The 27,392-nt window shown below is 33.7% G+C and overlaps 1 protein-coding gene across 1 annotated transcript; it reads right to left on the reverse strand.

Annotated features, from left to right (window-relative positions):
* Positions 1 to 971: 971 nt before the first annotated feature.
* On the reverse strand, positions 972 to 2,913 carry LOC129876493 (2-hydroxyisoflavanone dehydratase-like). Its single transcript, XM_055951948.1, has 2 exons — positions 2,294 to 2,913; positions 972 to 1,633 (listed from the first exon to the last, which is right to left on the reverse strand). Exons 1-2 carry the CDS (start codon positions 2,784 to 2,786, stop codon positions 1,308 to 1,310), a joined length of 819 nt encoding a protein of 272 aa, XP_055807923.1. The 5' UTR covers positions 2,787 to 2,913; the 3' UTR covers positions 972 to 1,307.
* Between the last annotated feature and the right edge of the window lie 24,479 nt (positions 2,914 to 27,392).

Raw genomic sequence — 27,392 nt, forward strand, 5'->3', positions numbered from 1 at the left:
ATTCTGTCACTATTTATATTTTATTATTAATTATCATTTTTGTCCCCATCGTTTTTTGGCCTGTTTTAGTAGTGTCTATAAAAATTATAATCACAATACACTATGATGCCATGACGCATATAACTTGTGATATCCAACTATTATATCAACAAACAAATTAACCTGAATGTTAGAGACGTAAATTTTAACTTCGTAATTCCCACTTTTATAATTAAATACTCCATGATATCAATATTTTCTTCAAATACACAAATAACGGCACATCTTTAGCCGTAAATACTTATATGTTGAATCTTATATATCGTCTTTTGATCTATAAATATTATAATCACAATACACTGTAATAATAACTTAATTAATGAAAATTCTAAAATCAGCCATCTAAACAAATCAACTCCCTCCTTTTCATAGCTCATGAATTTCTTTTAGCACTACATATGGAGATACTGATCTTTATATATCATCTAGTAAAAGTTGAAGATAAGTTGATATGACAATTATTCAATTTCGACCTGTATCAACTCCTCATGCTTCTCCATCTCCCATTTTCTTTAAGTTCATGCAACAAAAATAAATTTAAGGGAAAAGAAAGAAATGAGAAGGAAGGGCAGTTTTTTTATTTTTACTTAAGGTGGAAAACAATATTTTTTAATTAGTTATTTAATTAAATGTTTGATTTAGTATAGGGGTAAAATGATAATCCAACTTTACACTTTGGAGATTTTTATATGTTTGAAATAAAAGTACAAATTTATTGTAAAATGGATGTCCACATAAATATATCTTATGTTGTAACATAAATGTACACACCTATAATTTTGTGGTCACATGCATGTACACACAATATAATACATTGTGTATAAAATATATATACACATATCATACAATATACTTGATACCCAAATATATACATGAAAAATAGATATTCATACAATATACTTGGAGAACCAAGTATATTACATGTATAAATACCCCTCTTCTTGTAACAAAAAATAAGGCAAGAGCAAGTGAAAAGACAAATACTAAACTTGGCATTTCTCATCTATCTTTTTTAAAATCCAAATTTCAACTTCAAATCAATTATTTCAAATTCACGTTCAAACGGCTACTTATTTGACCAAGAAAAGAAGAAAGAAACAACAGAAATAGTAGTACAAAAATTCTACACAAACAGCAAGAGTTCAGCTTGATTGTTGAAAGAAATCAGCCAGCCATTTCATCAAGGCCTTAGCTTTGTCACAAGTTGGGTTAACAAGATGGAAAACATGCTCTTCCCCTTGTGTCTCCTTAATCTCCACTTGACCTTTTCATCCACATTTCTTGAGGGCCTCAGAGTATGTCCGCCCTCTGTCCCTTATAAAATCCTTCTCTGCTGTGCATATCAGAATGTTGGAACAACAAAGCTTGGATGACATACTGGGATGTGCTGCTGGATTGCATCGAGGGTCATCAGTATTGGGATTTTCAGGGCAACAATACGACCAAATTCTATCTGGCTTATTGTTCCCGAAATAAGGGTGAATTAATGCCATTCCGACGAGCTTTAAGCTATCTCCAACTCCAAGTTTATGATCTTCGTCTATACTTGCTCGCATCATCATGCTATGAGCAATATTGGCTCCTGAGCTATCACCTGAGGTGCCAAAAATCAAAATACATTTTCAGTATATCATTCAATCTGCTCAGGTTTAAACATGTTTATTAGCTTGACCCACAGGTTGAACTTGAAATAAACTTCAAAAGCATAATACATAAATAAACACATAAACTTAATTCCACTTGACAAGTAAACCCTCCAACTTTGAGTATGCACATCTAGACAGCTTAACTCGACTACACTATGTCAATTGATCACTTTAACTTATAAAATAATTTCTAGACATCTTCAAAATTTATCTACCAAGTCAGCATCGGTGTCCATGAGACACAATAGAGTTGGATTGTTCAGTTGTCAGTTAAAATAAGTACTGGTGACTAGATATACACCTTAAAGTTTAAGTGCTTACTTGTTAGATGAGATTAAAGTTGTGTCTATTTATGTATTATGTCAACTTCAAAATTATTGGGTCAAAACAAATTAAAATAATGTAACCCAATGAATCAAAATGCAACCAAAACCCAAATATACAGAGGATCAAATATGAAGATTGCAAATTCGGTAAACATGAAAAAAAAATTAAACTTATAATTTAACAAAAAATCAAGTTGGGTGGATTGAGTTATACTCATCATTTGTCCATCCTAACAAAATCTAGAAAATTAGCTTGGGATCATGACTCGTTAATTGATTTACCTGACAAGAAAACTCGGGAAAAATCAGCATAATATTTCAGCAAAGGTTCAGCTCCTTGTTCGCCAATTGAGTGCTGAGAGACCCATTTCATAACAGCCCAGGAATCATCATAACACGCAGGAATTTTATGTTCTGGAGCTAATCGATACTCGACAGATACAGCAATTACATTGGTTTCTGCAGCTACAGAGTGGAGATAACTATCATAGTAAGTAGAAAATGCTGATTCGATCACAAACCCACCTCCATGGAAATACACAAGAAGTGGAAATTTCTGGTAATTTTGGGTGATTTTAGGAAGGTAAAGGCGTACCGTAACGTTGTTCTTTGGTACGATGACGATATCTTTGGATTGAACACCTGTGACGGAATTATCCCAAGGAGGGGCAAAATCATGTTTTCGATACCTTTCGACACGGCCATCTTTGTAGACTTTAAAAAATATTGGGACATCAAAAACAACTTCTGATGATTCTGGATGAGTTGAATCCATTTCTTTGAATGAAGATGGAGATGGAGTAATCAGCAGAGATGACTGATGAAATTGATAAGGCGTTGGCTACCTGCACATTGTAGTCTGTGCAATATCCAAAGTCAATAACTTTTCTAGAATTCAATATGCAAAGGATCTACTGACGTGTGTAATACATTTTTTAAAATTTATTTTAATAATTAGAGAAAGAGATATCGATTAAAAAATATATATTTGAATTACGTATCAGTTTTTCTCGAGCTTTACATTCAAATTAACTGTTTTTCCTTTTTTTTATCACTATATATGTATTAAAATATACCTCTAATTGAATTTCTAAATCAGTCAATTTCTATTTTTATGTTCAGAAAATTCAAAATCTGTATATATAAAAAATATTATCATATATACTATGTATTTTTTTGTATTTGATGTCGAAACCTTCTAGATTCGCCTTTGCTCATGGTAGAGATTCCTTCGTAGATTCATCAATAATAGGCTACAAGCATACAGAGTCGCCGATGGATATTGTTGAAGAAAATTATCAACTACTCTATTTGTCACAATTGATGCCGAACAGTTTGAAATTTTAAGAGTCAATCAATTTTTTTCATCAAATTTACTTTATTTATTTTAAATACTTTATACTATAAATTTTGTGATTTATATTACATTTTACATAATTTTCAAATATATAAATATTAGTTAAAAAATATAAAACTTCTATATCCAAATTCATGATTAAAATTAAAAAGTTTGAATCTTATAATTTTAACTGTGTTATATAAATTGTGTTATATAAATTAAGACAGATAAATACCTGATATAAACTTGAATACAATGTGTATTGGATAAAACTTGTTCGGTACATGTGTCATAAAACAAGTTGAGATCGAAATAACAGGAAAGGGTTGCAAAAAAAGCTAGGAAAGCAGGCCGTTCGGAAATGCGACCTCAAGGAATAAGACCCTTCAAGAAGTCACCCTCGAGGAAGGAAAAGAAGACAGTGTAACGGAATTGGATGTCAATGACATGGATAAAAAAACAAAGAGAGCAAAGATGTCAGGAGCAGGTGTGCTGGCGAGTGTTGTACAGATTTAAGAGTAGCAGGAATATTGGTTGGTTATTAACAGCACCACCATGTGATCCTGTAACCTATTAACTTCATGTATTTGTAAAGACTGAATTCTAGAAAGGGAAAATGTAAAGCCAAGTCAACCACTGTTTCATCCAATTAAGGATAACAGTCCGCGCACTTGACCATTGCGATCGATCCGATAAACCAAAGCTGCCGGGCTGGCCTTGATGGAACTCTAAAAGTTAGCTTTTTCAGGGCAGGTAATGTCATGATATACTCTTCAATTTTGTTATTTAGAATCGATATAATCTTCATTATAAAATCGGCTCATATACATCTTTATCGTTACACAAATAATTCATATATACTTCACCGTTATAAAAGTTAATCACATATACTTCCCATCATTATAAAAATAGCTCACACATACCCTTTTCATCTTAAGCAAGTGAAAAAAAAATATTTTTTTGATTTTAATTTTTAAAAACAATTCATGTATGGGGTATATATATTTTTTGAGAAAGTAAAAATATAATAAAATATATATATACTCATCCATGTGAATTTTTTTAGCAAAGTTTAGGTGTATATATAAATTTTTTTACACGTGAATTATTTTTTGACTTAATTGATTATCATTATTTGAGTTTCTAATTCTTATTTTATTTTTATTGAACGGATAGCAGCACACAAAAAATCACCAACAACATCTCTAAACACCACGGCAGAACCACTCTTACCTAGATTACCTCTTGATGCACGATTGGAGGTCTTCCTCACATGTTCTAGTGACATAGGCCCATACGGTCGTACCAAATATTTCAATATCGTTGCATCCAGTATTTTTATTTTGTTCCATCAGTGTGATGAAGAATAAATCCGAGAAAGAGACTCATTTTCAATCTCCTATTTATTTATTTTATTTTATTTTTGATTTTCTAAAAGGAAAAAAGAAAAAATAGTAGATTATATCTTTTTCTAACTGATAAAAGAATCTAAAAATAAATGTTCGATCGAACTGTCTTTTTTTCTTCGATACATGGAAAGATATACTCTGGGGTTTTAGATTTATTTATATGAAGTATGAAGGAAAGGGACCGTTTGGTCATTGAAGAGTTCTTTCAAAACAAGGGATTGATTGAATTATCTTATTAAGACAATTCATAGTTCATATGCTTAGTCAGAAGGAATAATCCAATGAAGTTATTATTTTTTTCTTTGTTGATAGAAACCCACTGATTGTCCAGTTTCTTTTTATCATTTTCCAAAAAGTTGATAAGTTTGGCGGTGGTCAACAGGAGGCTCGAGAGACCTCGAGCGTAATATACGCTACCATCGGAGATACTTTAGCCACATCTTAACCCGAATAAGGCGATCAAGAAAGTCGTGGGCCTCATAGTACTCCACATATGACAGCTTTGTGGAGCTTTTTTTTTGCGGTTATAGTGTAATTTAAAAGTATTTTTTGATGTTATATTGTAATTTAGTTTTTCTAAGATAAAAAAAAAAATTGGGGCATGTATAGTAAATTTTAAATTCAAATTAGCTGTTGAATTAAAAAAGTCAAATAAATAAATTATGTGTGAGAAAAATCAAATATATCCCTATATGTATTTTTTGATAAGAAACTTTAAAAAATTAATTTAAAATTAATTTAAAATATATTTAAACCACTTTCTCAGAAAGGAATATATCAGCTTTAAATGATAAAGTTGATGAGTATATCAGACTCTTTTCTCTTCTAGCAATACAACTACTCTCTATTTATTTGATCACATTTAGTTTTCTTTTGCTTATCAGTTTTTTATCATCTTCAAGACATCCTCGAAGCTAGGGGAAACTTCTCGAGGACTTCCATAGAAGCCCCGGGACACTCATATTTACGCTCATATCCTTTATCTTGTTTATCTATTCGAGCATATTACTTAGGATATTCAGATCTATACATGCTCTTCTCTATATATATTGTCTTATATATCTGTTATATCGCTTAATCAATATGAAATCCTCTGATAAACGGACTAATATCAAGGGCTAAATTGAGACGCGTACTCTTGATCTCGTATAAATTTAATTGTACTATGTTTAGGAAAAACACATTGAATTTCTTTTGATCCCAAAAGCTAAAACAGATACAACTTAATTTATTGACGTGAAAACAAGAATTAATTTTGATCATAACCTGATCTGTTATTATTTTTCAACTTGATTCATTTAAGAATCCCCGAGCATCCATTCCATCAAGGAGCCAACTTTCTCGCAAGTTGGTTTTTCCAAATGGAAGACATGCGCCTCCCTCTCTGCCTCTATTATTTCAAATTTCACCTTTTCGTCCACGGTTTTTTCCAAAGCCTCATAATATGCCCTACCTCTATCTCTTATAATATCATTAACCAATGTAAGAATAAGAATTCTTGGGCAAACAAAACTTCGTAACAAACTCGAATGAGTTGGGTTCAGTCTTGGATCATCACGATCCGAGCTTTTGGACAAATATATTGATAGCAAAACAAATTGAAGAAACAAAAGTAGAATAGAGAAAGAGAGGCAGTAAAATGTAAAAAGAAATTTCCTTGACTGATTTTTATAAGGGAAAAACACAGCAAACTTAAGCTAAATTTTCTCCTAAATACTAGATAATAAACCACATTAAACTAATATTCCTAAAGACTAGGATAAACCTAAAAGATAGGAATTTTATTTACTAACACCCTCCCTTAAACTAAAAGCTTTCAAGCTTCAGTTTATCTTCATATTCTTGAGTTCTTCCATGGTGCAAAGTCCCAGCAATCTTCTCAGATTTTGAAAAGAAAGTAAGTTGAGAGGCTTAGTAAAAATATCCGCCAGCTGGTCTTCGCTTCGACAATACTTTAGCTTTATTGTTCCATCATTATTGAGATCTCGCAAGAAATAGTACTTCACGTCAATGTGCTTGCTTCTTCCATGTAGCATCGGATTCTTTGACAACTTAATGGCAGAGTTGTTGTCACAAAAAATTATAGTTGCTGTTACTTGTTTGAATTTCAGTTCTTCAAGCATTCTCCTTAACCAAACAGCTTGACAGGCACAAGTTGTCGCAGCAACAAATTCAGCTTCCATACTCGACAAAGTCACTATTGATTGTTTCTTAGAAGACCACGAAACAACCCCCATCCTCAGCATAAAGACATAACCAGAAGTGCTTCTTCTATCATCTTGATCTCCTACGTAATCACTGTCAGTAAAACCAATTAAATCAGATTTATCACCCTAGAACAAAACAAAATCCTTAGTTCCTTGTAAGTAGCGAAGGATTCTCTTGGCAGCTAGCAGGTGAATTTCAGTAGGGCTCTCCATATATCTGCTTATGAGACTTACAGCGTACATGATGTCTGGCCTTGTTGCAGTAAGATACATCAAGCTACTTAAATTTGCTTGTAGAGTGTGCTGTCTAACATTTCTCCTTTTCCAGCTTTGTTTAGTTTCAGGCCAAACTCAACTGGTGTGTTGGCGAGATTGCAACTCTGCATCTTGAACCTGTCTAAAATTTCCCGCACATACTTCTTTTGGGAAACAAATATGCCATCATCAGATTGCACTACTTCTAAACCAAGAAAATAATGCATCTTATCAAGATCGGTCATTTCGAACTCATCCATCATAGACTTCTTGAAATTAGCGAACATAGCACTATCATTCCCGATAAATACAAGATCATCAACATATAAACACACAATGAGCATTTTACCAGATTCTCCAATTTTAACAAAAAGAGAGTGTTCATATGGACATTTTTGGAAACCAACTTTTAGAAAGTAAGCCTCAATGCGGCTATACGAAGCTCGCGAAGCTTGTTTTAGTCCGTAAAGATCTTTTTTCAACTTGTACACCTTATGCTCATTTCCAAGTTTAACATAACCAGGAGGTTGTTCTACAAATACCTATTCTTCCAAGTGTCCGTACCAAAATGCCGACTTGATATCTAGTTGGAAAATAGACCAAGAATTTTGTGCTGCCAAACCAATCACCAATATAATTGTATCGTGTCTCGCAACCGGAGCAAATACTTCTGTGTAGTCAATTCCATATTCCTGTTTGTACCCCTTAGCTACCAGTCGCACTTTATACTTCTCAATTTCTCCATTTTCCTTCAGCTTTGTCTTATAAACCCACTTGACACCAATTGTTTTGTGCCCATTAGGAAGATCAACAAGCTCCCAAGTATCATTCCTTATAATAGCTTCAATCTCAGCATCTATCGCCTTCTTCCACTTCACTTCCTTGATGGCATTTTCAAAGCTTGTCAGGTCGCAATCTGCAAACAATGCAAGGTGAGAAAATGCATCATCATTCACATCTATTCCCGTTACCTCATAGTCCGACATCCATGCAGGCCTTTTTCGAGCACGACATGAGACTGAGTTGTTGCATCAGTTTCTTCTAAGGCTGCTGCTAAAGATTCAGCAGTTGGTAAAGTTTCAGCAATTGGTAGAGTTTTAGTAGCTGTAGGAGTGGAATTCTCTGGATTTTCATTCATTGCAGCTACAATATCAGCTTCATTATCAAATAATATTGGAGTAGACTGCTGCATATTCCAATCCCAAGTGATTTCTTCATTAAAAACAACATGTCGGCTGGTCACAACCTTCTTTGTCAATGGATTGAACAACTTATACGCCTTTGATGCCTCGCTAACACCAAGAAAAACACATTTCTCGCCTCTATCATCCAGCTTATTTCTTTTTGCATCAGGAACATGTGCATATGCAATGCACCCAAAAATTTTGAAGTGGTCTACAGCAGGTATCCTTCCGCTCCAAGCTTCTTCAGATGTCATATCTCGAAGAGCAAAAATGGGACTTCTGTTCAAGATGTCGATGCTCCAATTCATTGCTTTCGGCCAAAATTCCTTCGGAACTCTTCCTCGAGTCATCAAGCTACAAACCATATTGAGAATGGTTCTGTTCTTTCTCTCCACCACACCGTTTTGTTGTGGTGTATATGCTGTTGTGAGCTCTTTTCGAATGCCATGAGTCTCACAAAATTCATCAAATACCTTGGAGCAATATTCTCCTCCGCAAACTGTCTAAAGTCTCTTAATGGTCCTTCGAGTCTCATTTTCTACCCGAGCTTTGAAGCTTTTAAACACATTAAAAGCCTTTGATTTTTCTTGTAGAATATACACCCAAGTCTTCCTAGAATAATCATCAATAAAGGTAATAAAATATTTTTTTACCTCCATTAGAAATCGAATTTATTGGTCCACAAATATCTGAGTGTACCAGCCCAATAACTCCTTGTCTCTCCATGACTTACTTTTGGGAAACTGAGAACAATGTTGTTTGCCAACAACACATTCTTCACAAACTTGGGAGGGAACAACAATTTTTGGATCTTCAAGCCACCAGAGTTCAAGTGACCATATCGAAAATGCCACAACCATGAAGAATCCTTCACTTCAGCCATCAAACAAGATTGAATACTATCAATCTTTAGCGGAAACAAACTGTTGGAACTCATCTGAATTATTTCAATCGCTCCTCTCGCAAGATCATAAATTTCACACTCACCCTTGTTGATCGTAATGACATAACTCTTCTCTTGCAACTGACCAGCACTCAGTAAATTGCGTTTCAAGTCAGGAACATACAACACATTAGAGATTTTTTTCACAAAATCATTCTTGGTTTTAATCATGACATCACCTTTTTCATCACTTGCACAGATGTGCAGTCACCAAATGTCACAGTAGAATGAAAATTTTCGTTTAGAGATGAAAAAGAAAATTTACTTCCACACATATGGTTACTGCATCCGATATCCACGTACCAAATGTCTGACTTGTGCTTTGTTTTATCTTGGACAACCATTAACAAGATTTCTCCTTCTTTGTTCTTGGCAAAATTTGTCTTGTCTTCATTCTCATTAGGCAGCCTAGTATGACATTCAGAACGATAATGACCAAATTTATGACAACGATAACATTTTACCTTGGATTTGTCAAAATCCCTTCCTCTGCCTTTGCCATGGTCATCATTGGCTCTAAAATTTCTGTTGCCATCTTTGTTGCCTCCCTCTCTATTTCCTCGATCTCCTCGTCCTCTTCCTCTACCTCTACCTCTACCCCTTCATCTAGAATTGGAAAAAATAAAAGTAGAAGCCTTCAAGGCCTGCTCTTCGGAAGATGAACTACGATTCATCTTCTGCTCATGTGCCAATAAGGAACTTTGCAATTCGTCAAGCGATAACTCATCTATATATTTTGACTCCTCAATAGATCTAACATCATAGTCATACTTCGACGTCAGGGAGCGCAATATCTTTTCCACAATTGTGGCATCAGTCATCTTTTCACCATGAAATCACATTTTGTTGCTTATATTCATTGTTCTAGCATAGTAACTCGTTACAGACTCTCCTTCCTTCATTTGCAAAGTCTCAAAATCCTTTCTCAAGTCTTGACGCTGTGTACGCTTCACTTTAGCAGTACCTAGATATTTTTTCTTCATCGAATCCCAAATATCCTTAGAAGTTTCTTTGCAAAGAATAGTTTCTAGGATGGGACGATCGATGGCCTGAAAGAGATAATTATTCGCCTTCAAATCTTTCAACTTTCTTGCTTCGAACTCCGCCTTTTGAGCATTCGTTAAGGCTTTGCCTTCCACCAGAGCGTCGATTCCATCCTCGACAATTGGTCAATACTCCTTTGACTGTAAGAAATTCTGCATTAGTATACTCCAATGGTCGTAGTGACCATCAAAATGCGGAATACCTACTTGAACGTAATTTCTCTCTGAAGCCATAAACTAGCAATATTTCTCTCTATTTTTTTTCTTTTGGATCTCACTTGGCTCTGATACCACTAATAGCAAAACAGATTCAAGAAACAAAAGTGAACAGAGAAAGAGAGGCAGTAAAATGTGAAAAGAAATTTCCTTGATTGATACCATAAAAAGACTGCACGACTACAGTCTTTTTATTAGGCAAAACACAGCAAACTTAAGCTAAAATCTAGGAACTGCCCCATAATATTTTGTCTTAAATACTAGATAATAAACCACGTTAAACTAATATTCCTAAAGACTAGGATAAACCTAAAAGATAGGAATTTTATTTACTAACATATATATGTCCACAAAAAATCAGGCTCATTATTTTTGAAAATGTATGGATTAGTACTATTTTGATGATCTTCAAAGCATGGACAAGTGGAATTTCTTCAGCACTTGCACGAACCATCATAATATGAGAAATATTGGCAATGGCTAAGAACACTCTAGAGTAATTTACGTGAAATTTGGTCTATGACTCCTTGTTAATATCTTGTTGATCAATGTCAATATGCTCAATACTTGTTGGGATTTCTTTCGGTACACAGTCCTTCTTCAAATTTTTGCACTCAGAGACAAAATGGAAAAGAAAGTAATCTCAAAGAAGACAAAAATGACGAAGAAGAGATGGTTCTATTGAGGAAAGAAAGGAATTGATGCATACAAGGAAAATGGTACAAATTCAAAAGGAAACATGTGTTGGGAATAAGCCCGCCACAAAAATAAATTTGCCGTAATACAAGCAACAAAAGTGGAATACAATAATTAGTTAATCAACAAGAATAAAATTAGCAATAATGATACCAAGATTTTTACGTGAAAATCCTTCTGAATAATGGAAAAACCACGGGCCGAGAGGAGAAACTGATATCACTATAACAAAGATTTATACACTTGTAAGTCTGAGTAAAATACTCTAAAGACAACTACACACTCAAAAGAAATATTTCTCTTCAAATATTTCCACCTCACTACAATATTGCTCACTCTTTTTTTCTTCATGAATTATTTTCCTCTACGATGCCTTACTCTTATGTTCTCTCTTTTTATTTTTTGGTGTATTTTAGATGAGGAATGAATCTCCCTTTTATAGAGAAAAATTCAGTAGCCTCCAAACAGATTTTCTTCATAGCTTACCAACATTTGACTTCAGGGACAAAGGAAATCAGCCAAGTCTTTCTTCCATATTTTGCCAACCAACCTTGTTAATATTTGTTGCATTTGTTGAATTCAAATATGGACTGTAACTTTGTACATTTATTGACTATGAAAAATCGACTGGACCCCACAAATATCCCCCTCCAGTCTCATTCACCGGAAGGAGAGAATATCGGCTTCTTAGTTTGAGTGCCTCCCGATAAGTTATTTGCACAATTCAAACTTGTCTCTCGATACCATCTTCATCAGTGTATCTGAAAGATTCTCACTAATAAGGATCTTCATGACTTGAATAGATCTGTCCTCTATATTTTCTCGAATCCAATGATATCTCAAATCGATATGATTTGTCCTTGCATTATACATGATATTTTTTCTCAAGTCTATTGCACTTTGACTGTCACATTAGACGACATACTCCTTTATATGCAATCTAAGTTCTTGAAGAAATCATTTTAACCATACCATCTCTTTGCCAACTTCAGTAGCGCCAATATACTATGCTTTAGTTGTAGAGAGTGAGACACACTTCTGCAATTTTTATTTCCATGATGTAGCTCCCACTAAAAATATAAACAAATATCCAATAGTGTATTTTCTATTATCAAGGCCACCTACCATATCACCATTTTTATAGCCCTTCAAGATTAGATCATATCCTTTAAAACACAAGTAGTCTCCTGTGGTTCCTCTTAGATATTCGAGTATCCACTTAACTGCTTCCCAATGTTCTTTTCAAGAATTTTCAAGAAATTTTCTAATAACACCAACTACATGAATAATATCAGGTTTGGTAAATACCATTACATACATCAAACTGACTGCTGAAAAGTAGGGAACTTTGGCCATATTTTCTTTCTCCTCTTTTGTTGTAAGACACATCTTCTTGCTCAACTCCAAATCACTAGTAAGAGGTGTTCCAACAACTTTAATATTTTTCATATTGAAGCGATCTAGCACACGTTCAATGTACTTTTGTTGAGATAGCCACAACTTTCTACATATTCGTTCTCAAATAATCTTCATCCCCAAAATTTATTGTTCTGGGCCCAAGTACTTCATGTCAAATGACTTGGACATTCTCCTTTTAACTTGGCAATCATCTCCTTGTCCTGTCCTACAATTAACATACCATCCACATACAACAATCATGGATCAGAATAGGTCTTTGTGTAAGTTTGACTTTTTAGGAAAGAGTCATACTTTTTGTACCACTATCTTGGAGCTTGCTTCAATCCATAAAGACTGTTATTCAATATGTACAGCATGTGTTTCTTTTCAAATACTTCTGGCTGCTTCATATAAATCTCCTCTTCCAAATCTCCGTGAAAGAATGTAGTTTTCACGTCCAACCGCTTCACTTCAAGATCTAGGAAAGCTGATAGGCTCAAAATAGTTATAATAGAAGTCATTTTGACAACAAGTGAAAATATTTCATCAAAATCAATACCTTTCTTCTGTTTGAAGTCTTTTACCACCAATCGAGCTTTGTATCTGACCAACTTGTCATTTTCATCCTTCTTGAGTTTAAGGACCCACTTGTACTTAAGTAGTTTTTTTTACCTTTGGAAAGTTTAACCAGCTTGTATGTGCCATTTTTCTATAGAGATTCCATCTCTTCTTGCATGACTCCATTATCAGTTCGGAGATGCTATAGCTTTCGACCCGTCTCTCTACTTACCAGAGCATGAAATTTCTAGAATACTTGAAACACCTGATCTTTAGTTTTCAAGATATAAACTCACAATTTTTGTTAAGCATCATTAATAAAAGTAAAAAAGTATTTATTACCGCCTATCGATTATATCTCTATTTGACCACAAACATCAGAGTATACCAAATCAAGTATATTCAACTTTCTTTCAGACATCATCTGAAATAACTTCAACTTTATTTCAGACATCTTCTGAAATAAGACTCTATGTTCCTTACCAAATAGACAATAGTTAGAAGGTTTTATCGTCGTTCCTTTGTCAAAAGAAATGAGTGATTTTTTTGGCAAGAGTTTGCAATCCTTTCTCGCTCATATGACCCATTCTTTTATACCAGAAATCTATAGAAATCTCTTTGTGAGCCACATTTAATTCATCTCGGCATATTTTTCATTTATCTTGTAGCAATGAGCAACTTGTCACACCCCGAGTCTATACCTCAGACTTGGATGGCACATGAAAATAATTATTGGTCCTAAGTGAATCCTTGTCCTGTCTAACTATAACGAGATAACTCAATGTAACTTGCGGAAGCTAAAATAGATGAGCAATTAATAATTTAAAGAGAGCTTAAAACCATTGTCTGAAAATAATTCATATAATGATGAAAAGTATTTCAAAAAAAGATGTTTGAAAGATAACATTAAACTGTCTCTCTAAATGTGTCCATGAAACCTCTAAAACTACTAATGATGGGTGCCGAAACAAGACCTTTGGCTACCTCAAAATTCTAATAACTACTAATACTAAAATGATCAATTAACTGACAAAGCCCTCCGAAGCAAGGAGCTATCACCATTGCTGATGGATAGATGATTTCAATGATGCGTCTGGTGATGATCCTGAATACCTGTATCTGCATCATCAAAAGATGCAACATTGAATAACGTTAGTACATGAAATGTACGGTATATAAAATTATAGAGTGAAATAAATAAATGAACATGAAGGTTTAACATAACTCAATAAAAATGAATTATAGGTATGAGGTAAAAAACGTTCAACTCTTCAATGAAATATGCAATAGAAGCAAAACATTAAAAATAATATACTTTACTTTGTTGGGGAGTTTCTCGAACTAACAATCATTATTGATGAGCCCAACAATGATACAACGTCTTTACCACATTGCTAGAGCCATCCTATACCTTATCGGAGTATAAGACAACAACTTTAATTTATGGATCCATATAATAAGCCAGGCAGTGAGGAGTCGCACGCATTTCAGTATGATTCTATCCTATGCTGACTATGTAGTTTATGGGACTATGAGTTATATGAACTTTTACTCATATTGGTTCTTAATACTACTCCAAAAATACGAAATATCAATAATACTCATATAATATCTGACAAGATACTCTTTGAAAACCTTTATACCCTTTTCAATGATCATGACTCTTTTTTCATTATAAAATAATACATTTGAAACCATTCACACTTGTTAAAGCTTTTGTCAATGGGACTTTAAAGGTATCTATAAGTCACTTTAGTTTCAACGAAATTGGTGCAAAATATTAAGCAATGAAATAATGCAATTAGGGTTTATGTGAAACTAGGCATGAAAACAAAATCATGAATGAAAATAACATAATTAAGCACCATATCATTATGAATACATATGACTCAATAATAAGAACCATAAGTCATTCAAAAACTCAATAGAGATAGGATAAAAACTCCAACTTGAACTTGTATTGACTGAATTGAGATGTAGGGTGCAACGACAAACTCAGTCCAATGTTATGATTAGCCTTACATACCTGGAAGATCGATGATCTAAGCTAAACTTGAAGAATTTGGCAAGAACGTTTGAACCATATCTTTTCTCTTCTCTCCAATCCTTGCTCTCAAAATATTCTAAGTAATAATGAGAGAAAAGGCACATTGGCTACTAATAAGGGATTAATTTTAGTCTCAAAATATCTTGGGTTTAGTTTTGGAGAGGTGGAAAAAGACTGGAATACCCCTTATTAAAATCAACTCTGGGCCACTACGGTCACTTCTACCAGACCGTAGAGTCTTCTACTGATCATAGCAGGTCAGTCCTAGAAGCTTAGGTCCAAAATTGGAACTCACTGATTCAAGGCTTGGTGAGTCTACGATTGGGCTTCTACGGGCTGTAGAACCAATGGCAGGCCGTAAAGACCAATCGTAAGAACACATTGTGTAACGACCCATTAGGTCATTTTAAAAACTAGAACTTTTTATTTTATAAAAGACTCATTCTGTAAATTTTTAATGTGTATTTGGACTATTCGATAACCATAGTTATTTAGTTGAGGGGTAAATTTAAATAACTAATTTAATTAGTGGGCTAAGTTGATAGTTTATTTAACACTCTATACCAATTATTAAAGGAAAAGGATATGGTTTATTAATTTTGATACATAATTAAGTAGAAAAGAAATGAAAGAACAGAGAGAAAACTTACCGGTGCAGTGCGAGTGCTTCAGGTACATCACAACCTCGCCCAAATCTTTGTTTTACTGAATAATGATAACAATGAAACTTAGGGAAGTAATCGCTAGAGGTTATATATTATTATGTACATATAATTACTTTGCAAAAGGCATAATGTTGGTTTCTTAATTAAAGCATAATGTTGGTTTCTTATACAGTAACACCACGGCCAATTGTAAAATGTGGCTTTGGTCTTTATTTCCATATAATTATTGCATGGTAATTTAAGTTTTAATGTATTGAGATAGATAATTAAATATTAGGTGTATTATATTACCTAAATACCATTAGAGTTATGATATTGGAGGAATTAAGACTTAACCCTTGGCTTGAGTTTTAGGGAATTGATTATATGGTAGGGTTTGTTGTGGGGTCTAGGTTAAATATATAAATAATATCGGTGTCTATGAACTAGTTTACTTATAAATATGATTAGAAATGGTCTGAGGCATTGAAGAAAGGAAGGACATTGGTGGATTGACTTACTTTACTTCGGTTCTTCGGTTGAGGTAGATTATAATTTTATTCTATATCATAAATAGACTCTTAATAGTGATTGATAGTCATTGAGTAATTCTTGAAGTTTACTATGCATTTAATTATTGTGGTTTGGATAGTTGGTATCTTGTTGTGATTTGTCTGAAATTCTAACACCGTGAAATTCATAATCTTGAACTTGCCCTATCAAAAATGGTGCCTTGAATAAAGAAGGCTTGATAAAATATTATTAATGAAGTAGAATATAATCATAAAGAATGATAAATTAATTATATTTGGATCGTATGTCACATTCCGATACGGTATTATTGGATCGGGTGTCATATTCTAACATGATAATATTAAAGGAAAACAACTTAAAATGACTTAATACTACCCAATCTCCAATAACTCATTTCCCAAAAAAGCGTGATGTAGGGGCTTGAGTCCTCATATATGATCTTAATATTATTAATTGGTTATGTAATTGTTCATTGTGTTGTCACTTGATCTTGATCTTGTTGTTGTCACATGTTAAGTGGTATGGTTGATTTCTCGCTATTACTTTATGCATATTGATTTCTATTTTGAGTCGGCCGATGATACCTACTCAGTACATATTGTCCTATACTGACCCCTACTTGCATTTTTTTCTTTGTTTTATTTCGTGGAGTGCAACAAGTATTCCATCGACTTTAACTCGACCTCAGCACTAGTCAGTCTCTAGTTCATCAGATTGTAGGGTGAGCTATCCTTCTAGCTCGTGACAGATTCTTTCAGTCATGGCATGGTGTCCTTAGTTTTCGGACATATTATGTTATTTATTTATTCTGGTGTTTGATATTTCCAAACCTAGTTTTAGAATATAGATGTCTTTTATGTGATGACTTTCAGATTGTGAGGAACGTTATGTAATAGATTTTAGTGTCTTTTGTTATTTCTTACTTTAATAAGGTTTGAGCTTCCGCATTATTATCGTGTTTTATAAGTTGAATTGTTAATGTAAGTTGGGGTTTGTATCATTGGTTCTCCCACCTAGGAGGTTAAGTGTGGATGCCATTCATGGCTCATTTTGGGTCGTGACACATTAAAAAGTTGAGGCTTGGACTCTACGAGCCGTCCTATGGCTCGTCAGAGTTTCTATGGGTCATAAGACCTAATCTTAGGGGACCTGTGCACATTCCAGTAGTTACTGGAATGTATCATTGGTTCTACTAAGGGACCTTATGGGTCGTAACAATTCTTATTGGTTGTAACAATTCTTATTGGTCGTAAGGTTGACCGTAGAAGAGTTCTAAGAACTCAAAATTTGGCTAAGTGTTGGGGGTTCTACGAGACTTCCTACGGCTTGTATAAAACTCTACTGTGGTAGAGTTGGGTCGTATACCATTGACAATTCTTTTTCTCAACTTCTTATCAGTTCTTTCTTTGCTTTTTCGGAATCTATCTAAGTTAAAATTGAACAGGGTGTTACACAACTCCCTTTGCAATCAACAATGTCCCTTTGGTAAGTCTCTATTTTTTATTTGCAAAATAATTCTCATATCCATCTCGGTCCAAAGAAATTTTTGAGATTAATTTCATTCACACATCAGGTACATGGCGCATGTCCTTCAGTACCAATGGGCATCCAACATTAGTCTTGATACAAATGTCTCTGATCCCCACAATCTTTGAGTAACTTGTGTTACCCATTCTCACGGTGTCAAAATCACCTGCTGCATATCTATAAAATATATCTGTTACCGGTGTAGCATGGTAAGATGCTGCTTTTCAACCACCCATTCAGACTTTGCACCTGCTAAGTGCATGCATTCTTTTTCCTCGTTTATGAAGAGAACAACATTGTCATTATTTTGCGCCATGGCAGTTTTTTTGTCGTCATTCTTTTGACCACTGCTTTCACCTTTGCCCCTTTTCAAACTTGGACAACCTCTTTTGAAGTGACCTGGTTATTTGCAATTGTAATAATTTCTTGCCTTTGATTTTGATCAGACCTTGGACTTTCCACGAGGTATCGATCTACCATAGTTGTTTGAACTCCTTTGATAACTCATGTATCTACTTTTTATGATGAGAACATGTCCATTATTTCAGTTTTTTTCTCGTCTTCTTATTGATTAGAAGATCGGATGTAACATCCTTCATCCCAATATCGTCTTTACTATGTAAGATGGTTGTTATCAAATTATTGTAGGAAGATGTCAATGAGTCAAGAGCACGATGACTTCATCTTCCTCCTCAATCTTTACTTCGAGGTTTGCTAGCTGCATGATTAGTCCATTAAACAGATTTAAATGTGATAAAAAATTCGTACCTTCACTCATATGTAGGGTGTACAACTGCTTCTTTAGGTATAATTTATCTATCCTCATTTCAAACATGTATAAATTTTTTAACCTTGTCCAAATGCCACAGAAACTCTCTTCATCGATAATGTTATTAATCATATCATCTACTAAGTGCAACCTGATTGCACTAGCAGCCTCTTCATCCATTTCATCCCATTCCTCAAGTTTCATGGATTCAGGCCTTCTCGATTGCCGCATAGTGCCTTGTACAACCTTTGTGGGATGAGCAAATTCCTCATCCTTCTCTGTCATGTTAAGAAACCACTATCATTGTTAAATTTTTCTACTTCATACTTTAGTCCGCACATTTTTTTCATTGAGTATAGTATGATAGACGGCAAAAAGTATTTCTGTAAATGAGCAGAACCTGTGCTCTGATATCTATTGTTGGGAATAAACTCATCACAAAATAATATTTGCGGTAATATAAGCAACAAAAATAGAACGCAATAATCAGTTAATCAACAAGAATATTTAAAAAAGCAATAATGACATCAAATTTTTTACATGGAAACCCTTCTAAATAAGAAAAAAAATCACAAGCCAAGAGTAATAACCTATATCACTATAACAAGGATTTACACTTGTAGGTCTGAGTAAATACTCTAAAGACCACTACACACTAAAAAAATATATTCCTCTTTTGATTTTTCCAACTCACTACAATATCACTCACATTCTTCTTTTTTTTTCTCACATATTATTTCCTTCTGAGATGCCTCACTCTTCTTTTCTCTCTTTTTGTATTTTGCGTATTTTAGAATGGGGAATGACCCTCCCTTTTATGAAAAAAAAATTAGTAGCCTCAAAATAGAAGAAAAGCAATTTTTTTTCATAGCTTATCAATATTTGACTTCAAGCACAAAGAAAATCAGCCAAGTATTTCTTCGAGATTTTGCAAACCAATCTTGTCAACATTTGCTGCATTTGTTGAATTCATATGTGGACTACAACTTTACAACATTTTTAGACTATGAAAAATGGATTGGACCCCACAACATGTTTATAGGACCCTATATAAATAAATAATAGTAATTGGACAATTCCTTTCTAGAAACAATGTAAATGTATTTTTTTTCTTTTTATATTTAACTAGTGAACTTAGTCGCGCTTCACGCGGTACTAAGTTTTTCCAAACAATATTTTTATAACATGCAAATGATAAAATATTTTAGTCACTAATCTATACATGAAATTTCAAATTTTGATCTAATTTATAAATAATACTTACTTTCCTCTAATTTTTCATCACTTTTAAAGTGTTACAAAATTTGTAGATTAATTGATCTCTTAACGTGTATATGAGTGACAAATTTGAAACATAATTTTCCTTTATACATTTAAAAATAAGTATTTAATCCTATTTCCTTTCATTGGAGATTTAATATTTAATATATATATATATATATAATCTAAAAAGAATGACAACTATATAAATACTCATCTCAATTTATAAGTTCCATCTACATAATACTTATTTTCTGTCACATATTTACTTTCCTTTTTTTTCTCCTCCTTTCCTTGACTTGTTACCTTTCTACCTACCACTCTTCTTCAATCTTTGCCTTTTCATTTACCATTCTTTTATAAAATTGAAAAGAAAAAGATAATAAATCAAATCTATTTTTTTTTTCTTCTTTCTTTTTCTCTTCAAATTTGTCATCTGTAGTCTCCTTTTAATTTTTATTTAACCGTCAATTTTATTTTTCTTTTATGATAATATATATATTCGCAAAGTCTAACCAAATTGTGTAACACTTGCATTTTTTTTAATTGAATCACATTTACCACATTGAGATTTCACATCACATTGCCTATAAATTAGCTTTAGATTATATATAGATATAGATTTTTGATAGAATAATTCCATTTTTGAGCAATTATTGTAAGGAAAATATAAGAAAAAATGTCAATAAAATTGATTAAAAGAAATAAAGATCAGTGTTGGATTAAAAAGGGTGTCACATCACCTCTTCTATTTTTAGCTTTATTATTATATACATGGAGATATAGATCTTTAGCAATGGTATGATCTAAAAATCTAAAACAAATAAAGACAAATCAAATTCTGTTTTTTTAAAAATGCAATGCTTATAAAGTTATAATAACTAATTCATAAAAGAGAGTAAAAAAAATAAAAAGGAAAATGAGTGATTTAAGAAAATGATATAAATAACATTAATGATGAGATTAAGGAAAAGAAGGAAAAGAGCATTCATGATGAAAAGAATATAAGAAAAAATGTCAATAAAATTGATTAAAAGAAATAAAGATCAATGTTGAACTAAAAAGAGTGTCACATCACATCTTCTATTTTTAGCTTTATTATTATTATATATATAGAGAGATTTTTAGCAGATGCTATAATCTAAAAATCTAAAAAAAATGACAAATCAAATTCTGTTTTTTTTTTAAATGCAATGCTTATAAAGTTATAATAACTAATTCATAAAAGAGAGTAAAAAGAACTAAAAAAGGAAAATGAGTGATTTAAGAAAATAATATAAATAACATTAATGATGAGATTAAGGAAAAGAATTAAGTATGACTATCTTAAATATTCTATAAAATTTTAAGGTGAAATTTTCTATTTTCTAAAATTATGAAAAAGGCTAAAAAGGATAGATAAAATTCTTGGCCTTAGAGAATGTCATGTAATCGAGTTATATATATATAAAACTCACAATATAGTTATAAAAATTAATTTTATCTTTTAATCAAATTGTATTTTCTAAAATTATGAAAAAGGCTAAAAAGGATCGATAAAATTCTTGGCCTTAGAGAATGTCATGTCATCGAGTTATATATATATATATATATATAACTCACAATATAGTTATAAAAATTAATTTTATCTTTTAATCAAATTGTATTCCTTGTTTCAAAAAGAAATTATTCTTGACACCTTAGTTTTTATTTTAGAAAAATATTTTTTCTATTTCAATAAGTATTACTCAAAACATGGTTGTCATTTGTCAAACTTCTAGGGAATCTAACGATTTTAATTTTATTTTTTCCTTTTACTTATTATAGTTCTTTTAATTATTTTTTCTTATATTTTTCATGATTCATCTTTATAATAAAAATTTAAAAATAACTTCATAGTAATTTTGATTATATCCGCCCAATAAAGTGCATCCACAAATGCACTCTAATATTTCTCGAGAATTATTCTTGATGCTAACTTTTGTTAATGGTCATGCTTCTATAATTTCATACGAAATTTTCAAATCAATTTGGACCTTCTATATATCATATTGTTAGGGAGGAAGCACCACAACTAAAGTTTGATATGACAATTAATATGAAAATAAATTAGACACGAGAATTTTATGTGGAAACACCTCTAACTGATAGAGGGGAAAAACCACGGTGTAGAAGGATCTCACTATTAAAATATAGAGTACACTACTCTCAAATACAAGAGAAAACAACAATTAACACTTCTCTCTTGTAAAAGGAACAACTACTAAAGATGACACTCAAGACTACAAAATTTATCTTGGTGTATAACTCTCTTTGTATTCTTACTCTCTTTTTTTGGGATTGTGGATAATTTAAATGAGGGCAAAAGACCCTCTATTTATAGAAAACAAAGACGCATAAAAAATTATTTTACGCGTTTTTAAAACGCGTTTGAAATGTCTAACATTTGAAAAAAGTCATAAAGGGAGGCAACAATTGTTGACCCAAATATGCAACAATTGTTGACCCTTTTGTGCAGCAATTGTTGACCATTTTTTTTATTCACCCACTTGAAGATTTAATTGAGAATCAATTAAGTCTTCACACCATCTTTTCTACCCAATTACTACAATGTTACGTTTCTGCTAGGCCAATAGAAGATCGACACCATATGAACTTGTTACTGTTGATCGGCTTCGTAAACATATCTGTCAGGTTGTCATTAGTATGAATTTTCTGAATATCCACACTGCCTTCTTCCACCTTCTCACGAACAAAGTGATACTGAACTCGTATCTGCTTTGTCCTTGAATGAAATGCCGGATTCTTTGCAAGATGCAAAGCGCTCTGGCTGTCACAAAATAGAGCAATCTTCTCTTGTTTGTGCCCGAGCTCCTCTAGTAACATCTGCATCCATATTGCCTCTTTGCTAGCTTGTGTAGCTGCTACATATTCTACTTTCGTCGTAGATGTAGCCACGATAGATTGCAGTTTTGAAACCCAGCTTACAGCTCCTCCAGCAAGAGTAAATACCTAACCATTGGTGGACTTATTTTTATCAAGATCACCTGCATAATCTGAATCAACATAACCTTTAACAATAAAGTTTGATCCTTCATAACACATTGCAACATCTGAGATACCCTTGATATATCTCAGGATCTTCTTAACAGTATTCCAATGCTCTCTACCAGGATTAGCCATGTATCGACTAACCACTCCCACTGCTTGTGCAATGTCAGGTCTTGTACATACCATAGCGAATATTAAACTTCCCACTGCTGATGCATACGGTACTCGAGACATCTCCATCCTCTCTACTTTATTCTAGGACTCATACTTGAGAATAACTTGAAATTAATAGGAAGTGAGGTAGAAATTGACTTACAATCTTACATCTTGAAGCGTCTTAAGATTTTCTTCAAGTAGTTCTTTTGAGAAAGCCAAATCTTCCTATTATTTCCGTCTCAGTGAATTTGCATCCCTAAAATCTTGTTTGCTGGTCCCTAGTCCTTCATTTCAAACTCCCTAGCCAACTGTGCCTTTAAATTTGTGAGATGATCTTTGTTGGGGCCTGCTACCAACATATCGTCAACATACAATAGTAAAATAACAAAATCGTCACCACCAAATCTCTTGTAATAAACACAAAGATCTGAACTATGGTTGTTGTATCCAAGGCTTATAATGAAGGAATCAAATCTCTTATACCAACACCTCAGCGCCTGTTTGAGACCATATAGAGATTTGTTCAACCTGCAAACCAAATTCTTTTTTCCTTGTTCTTCAAAACCTTCTGGTTGGAGCATGTAAATTTCTTCTTCAAGCTCTCAATGAAGAAATGCAGTTTTGACATCTAACTGCTCCAAGTACAAGTCAAATATAGCAAACATCGCCAGGACCACTCGAATTGTTGTGAGTCAAACCATCGGAGAAAATACCTCATTAAAGTCTATACTTTTTTTCTGAGTGAATCCTTTCACCACCAATCTTGCACGATACTTCTCCACTTGATCAGTGCCATTGCATTTGATCTTGTAGACCCATTTGTTTCTAATGGCCTTCCTTCCTTGTGGTAATTGAACAAGATTCCATATTTTATTTTTATGAAGAGCTTCAATTTCTTCTTGCATTGCTGCCACCCACAGAGATGATTCTTGGCCTTTCATAGCCTCGTGAAAAGTTGAAGGCTCTCTATCTTCTGTTAGTAGATAGTATGCAATATTACTCTCCATAAAATAATCTGAGTGCCAAGCTTGTTTTCTTCTCTCCCTAGTTGACCGTCGAACTTGTGGAGTTTCAATCTCAGCTTGCTCTTGTTCTTCGTGCTCTGGTGCTGCTTCAGAAGAAATTGGAACTTCTTCTATTTCTTCAACTTCAACTGTAGTGTCTCTGATTTTTATTTTGAAGTGCTACCTTCTTTTGCTTGTATCTTATTTTCAATAAATACAACATCCCTGCTGATTATCACCTTGCGGGCAGTGGAATCCCACAAGCGATACCCCTTGACTCCATCAGCATACCCTAAGAAAATGCATTCCCTAGATTTTGGATCCAACTTCGATTTTTCTTAGGTGTTGTACATAACATAAGCAAGACTTCCAAATATATGTAAGCGAGAATAATCAGCTGGTTTTCCTGTCTACATCTCTATTGACGTTTTCAGATTAATTGCGGTTGATGGTGACCGATTGATCACATAATAGGCAGTTTTGACTGCTTCTTCCCAGAATGGTTTTTCCAACCCTACAGTTACCAACATAGCTCTTGTTCGTTCCAACAGGGTTCTGTTCATCTTCTCCGCTACTCTATTTTGTTGTGGAGTATATGCCACTGTGAACTGCTATTTAATACCTTCTTATTTACAGAAGTTATTAAATTCATTACCAATGTATTATCCTCCATTATCTGTCCTCAAATATTTGATCTTTTTCTTAGATTCAAGTTCCACTCGCGTTTTAAATTCTTTGAAAACTGAAAAAACATCTGCCTTCCTCTTGATTGGATGCACCCAACTTCTCTTAGAGTAATTGTAGATGAATGACACAAAATATTTTGCTCCTCCTAGGGACTCCATCGGTGCTTACCAGACATCAGAGTGGACTAGATCTAGTATTTCCTTGCTTTTAGCAGAGGAACTGCTAAACTTCAATCTATTTTGCTTACTGGTAACACAATGCTCACAAAAAGGTAGTGTAACCTTTTTGAGTCTTGGAAGAAGCTTTTTCTTAGCAAGAATCTTTAAACCTTGTTCCAACATATGGCCAAGTTTAGATGCCACATCATTGTTAATTCTTCAAATGAACTTGCTAACGCAGTTGATGCTTCTCCTTCTTGGTGTATTTCACCTTTAAACACATATAGATTTGCCGCAAGTTTTTCCGCTTTCATCACTACAAGCGCTCCTTTGAATATTTTCATGACTCCATCATGAGTCTTATATGAACATCCATTATCATCTAGTTTTCCCAAAGACAATAGATTCTTCCTCAAGTCTTTTACATGTCTTACCTCCTGGATGGTGCGTATCGTGCCATCATACATTTTTATTTGATGGACCCACCAATAACATCCAAAACATGATTGTCACCCATGAACACAGACCCTTTTGAGATAGGATTATATTGATGGAACTATTCTCTCCGGGAAAGTTGTCACGCCCCGGGAGGGTACCCTAGAGGTAACCGGCACTCAGAAATCATTTCTGGCTCCCAAGCAAACCATATAGCCTGATCACACAACCATTCATTTATTCATTCAGCGGAAAGTTTAAAAATAAAGAATAATTTAGCGGGCAACTCAAATCACCCATCCAACTCAAAGAATAAAGGTCATGGGCCAACAGATCAACTAAAATATTTGTCATTAAAATAGTTTGACAAGAATAACTCAAAGATAGAAGTACTCAATCGACCTATCACTATCTAGTCTATGAAGCCTCTATCACTACTCTCTAATTGGTGCCAATGACATATTCATGGCTACCTCAAATCAAAATGAAAAGGGCTAACTCGATGCAAGAATACACAGACGGTGTCCTCTGAATGTAAGGGAGGACTCACCAATACACTGAGTGCGAATAGATCCCCAATGATGCTCCTATTGACGATCTCTTAAACCTGTCTCTGCATCATGAAATGATGCAAGTCCAAATGGACGTTAGTACGTGGAATGTACGAGTATGTAATATGGCAGAATGAAACATACCTCGAGAAAGAATAACATCGGTCCACATATCTTAAATTAGAAAGATAACAGAGACTCAAATAAGGCGTCGTAAATCTAAAGTAAGGATACAGTTTAGACAGAGACCAATCCTATACCATACAATCCAATCTAATTATGTATAATACAGTTTAATCAAATCATTTACAATTCGATTATACACACTCAACTCAACAATCAACTCAATAATCAAATCCAATCTAGTCATATACCATTCTATTCAATCCAATCACAATTCATCTAATCCAATCCGACCATATACAATCAACTCAACATTCAACTCAACAATCAGCTCAAAGGACTCAACTCAGTAAATATGCAAATTAAATCATGCAACGTTTTACAATTCAACTCAAAGGACTCAACTCAATAAATATGTAACAACTCACTCAAGTGTTCTAAGTCTAATAAGAAATGGTTTAGACTGGACCAAATCACATGCCACTCAACTCAATTGACTCAGAGCACTATCAAGACCTATTTGGGAGTTTCTCTTATCCGACAACCATTACTTATGAGCCAGTGATAGTACAACAAGCCGACGTTGTTGCCGCATCCGTTCATACTTTGCCAGGTCATGAATGAGTCAACCAATCATGGATCTAATCCAACCAAGTCCTATAATGTCAGGATAAAACTCTCGGGGAAGCATCCGACTTTAACGGTTCAATCCCCCTTATGTTTGGCAACACAGGTATTGGGTTCGAGTATGGACTATACTCTTGCCCAATTCGGTGCGCGATACTCCTCCCAAGACTCAATGCTCATAAAACTCCCTCTAATCATCTCAAAAAAGCCCTCACGGCTAGTTTCATGTAGGACATTGCCAACTCATCAACTCTATTCTCATTTCAACTCAATTAAGTCATAATGGCAAGTTCCATTTAGGACCTCGTCCACTCGTCAATTCTATCCTCCAATTTACTCAATCAAGCCTCATTTAGGTAAGCCTTTATGATACCTCCTCAAGACTCATCACAACTCTATGACTTTAGCTCAACAACACAAGTAGAATAGCACATTTAAGGAAATTGACTTAAGCAACATAGTTACATGGCTAAAGAGATCAACAAAACATAATAACAAGTCATCTTCATCAACTCATACTAACATGAAGGTTTTAGGAACTTCTTAGCTCAACAACATCAACACATATAGAATCAAATGAA

This window comes from Solanum dulcamara, chromosome 2 (genome assembly GCF_947179165.1).
Source record: "Solanum dulcamara chromosome 2, daSolDulc1.2, whole genome shotgun sequence".
Taxonomy (NCBI): domain Eukaryota; kingdom Viridiplantae; phylum Streptophyta; class Magnoliopsida; order Solanales; family Solanaceae; genus Solanum; species Solanum dulcamara.

Coding starts and splice junctions, on each gene's coding strand:
- LOC129876493 (XM_055951948.1), bottom strand. CDS start 2,786: ATGGATTCAACTCATCCAGAATCATCAGAAGTTGTTTTTGATGTCCCA. Junction 1,634..2,293: donor TTCCCGAGTTTTCTTGTCAG/GTAAATCAATTA, acceptor TTGGCACCTCAG/GTGATAGCTCAGGAGCCAAT.